This window comes from Lactuca serriola, chromosome 1 (genome assembly GCF_051521515.1).
Source record: "Lactuca serriola cultivar US96UC23 chromosome 1, Lser_US96UC23_V15, whole genome shotgun sequence".
In the NCBI taxonomy this organism is placed as follows: Eukaryota; Viridiplantae; Streptophyta; class Magnoliopsida; order Asterales; family Asteraceae; genus Lactuca; species Lactuca serriola.
Genome location: NC_136408.1, coordinates 28,851,026 through 28,853,272, shown reverse-complemented (window position 1 = coordinate 28,853,272; position 2,247 = coordinate 28,851,026). Strand labels below are relative to the sequence as shown.

General features: G+C 40.9%; 1 protein-coding gene across 1 annotated transcript; it reads left to right on the top strand.

Annotated features, from left to right (window-relative positions):
* The first annotated feature begins 601 nt into the window (after positions 1 to 601).
* Positions 602 to 1,951, top strand: LOC145052877 (uncharacterized). Its single transcript, XM_079000796.1, has one exon. It carries the CDS (start codon positions 602 to 604, stop codon positions 1,949 to 1,951), a length of 1,350 nt encoding a protein of 449 aa, XP_078856922.1.
* The last annotated feature ends 296 nt before the right edge of the window (positions 1,952 to 2,247 follow it).

Sequence of the window (2,247 nt, the reverse complement as noted above, 5' to 3'; positions counted from 1 at the left end):
TAATGCTTCAAGTGGAGGATCTTTGACTGATAAGACCCCAACGGAGATTCGGGATCTCATAAAAAACATGGCGGAGGATTCAAAGCATACTAGTCAAGATGAAGATTGGTACACAGATGCACCTCAAGGTGTAAAAGAGGTGCACGCTCCTTAAATTGAAGCTCAACTATCCGAGTTGACTAAGATGGTAATGATTCTTGCTAAGGACAAAGGTGTGCAATCCACACCCCGTCCCTGTGGCATTTGCACTCAAGTGGGACACCCGACTGATATGTGTCCTCAATTGCAAGAAGAAGAATATGAAGAAGCAAATGTTATAGGAGGCTATTCTGGGCATAATCAAAGAACTTATGATCAGCCCCGAGGAAATCAAGGGTGGAACAACAACCAAAACATGAACTATCAAAAAAGACCACCACCCCATTACCAAGCAAGGCCTCCATTCCCACAACAAAGTTACCAACCGAGGCAACAACAACCTCCTCCTCAACAAGTCAGATCCTCAAGTATGTCCTTAGAAGACATAGTCAAAAGCCTTGCCACCAGCACCCAAAGTTTTTAGAAAGAGACCAAAGCAAGCATCAAGAATCTTGAGCAACAAATGGCACAACTTGCTCAATCGGTGAGCAAGATGGAGAATCAAGGAAAGCTACCTCCTCAAACTAAAAAGAACCCAAAGCATAATGCTTGTGTAATTAGCTTGAGGAGTGGAAAGAAATATGACGGCCCGAAGATGCCCAAAGAAGAAGAAGAAGAGGAGTTGGTGATAGAAGAACCACCAAAGAAGGATGAAAAGAAAGAAGAAATGGTGGAGAAAAAGAAGCCGGAAGAGAAAGAAGCAAAGATCACACCACCACCTTTTCCATCAAGATTGAGAAGCAACAAAAAAGAGAGAGAAGATAGTGAAATCATGGCAATGTTCCGGAAAGTTGAAGTCAACATCCCTCTCTTAGATGCAATCAAACAGGTACCTAGATATGCTAAGTTCCTTAAGGAACTTTGCACATCTAAAAAGAAGTTGCGAGGTAATGAGATAGTGAAAGTAAGTGAAAATGTGTCTGCAGCTTTGCAGAAAAGGATGCCCCCAAAGTGCAAGGATCCAGGTGTTTTTACCGTTCCTTGCAAATTGGGAAACTTGTATGTCCCCCGTGCTATGTTAGATTTAGGTGCTTCAATTAATGTTTTACCATACTCTTTTTATAAATCTATTGGCATAGGCACTTTAACAAAAACAGGGGTGATCATCCAACTTGCAGATCGTTCTATAGTACACCCAAAAGGTGTATTAGAGGATGTTTTGGTGCAAGTTAATGAACTTGTCTTTCTTGCAGATTTTTATGTGCTTGATATGGGAGATGATGACCATCCATCTTCGAGTTCCATACTTTTAGGTAGACCATTCTTGAAAACAGCAAGAACAAAAATTGATGTCTACAATGGTACATTGTCCATGGAATTCGATGGGGATGTCATCAACTTCAATATCTATGAAGCAATGAGGTACCCAAGTGATGTTCATTGCATAAATTTTGTTGATATAATCCAACCTTTGACTGAAAAGTGCTTTGAGTTGACTAACCATGATTTGTTGGAGTTAGTTTTGAGCAGGAATTTTGATAACAATTCAGTCAAAGAGATTGCAGAAAATTTCAAGTTAGATGAAGAGTTGCTGGAAATTGTGGAAAGCATGGAAGAAAAGAAGAAAATGAGGTATGAAAATAGCAATGTGAAATTGCCCATTTCTAACACAAAACTTCTTCCTTCCGTTGTGCAGGCACCTAAGCTAGAGTTGAAGACTCTTCCAGATCATTTGAAATATGCGTACCTTGGGGAAGAGAAGACTTTGCCTGTCATTATCTCTAACAAGCTGTCCATTGTAGAAGAAGATGAGTTGGTGACTTTGCTAAAAAAAAGTATCAGAAAGCTATTGGGTGGACAATTGGAGACATAAAAGGTTTGAGCCCTTCCTTGTGCATGCATAAGATCCTCATGGAGGAGGACTTCAAACCAACTCGAGAGGCACAGAGAAGACTGAATCCACCCATGATGGAGGTGGTAAAGAAAGAAATCGTGAAGCTTTTGGATGCAGGTATGATTTACCCTATCTCAGATAGTAAATGGGTGAGCCCCGTTCAGGTAGTCCCAAAAAAAAGTCGGGGTCACAGTTGTCAAGAATTCTGAGGGAGATTTGGTGCCAACCCGTGTGCAAAACGGGTGGAGGGTTTGTATTGACTATAGAAAGTTGAA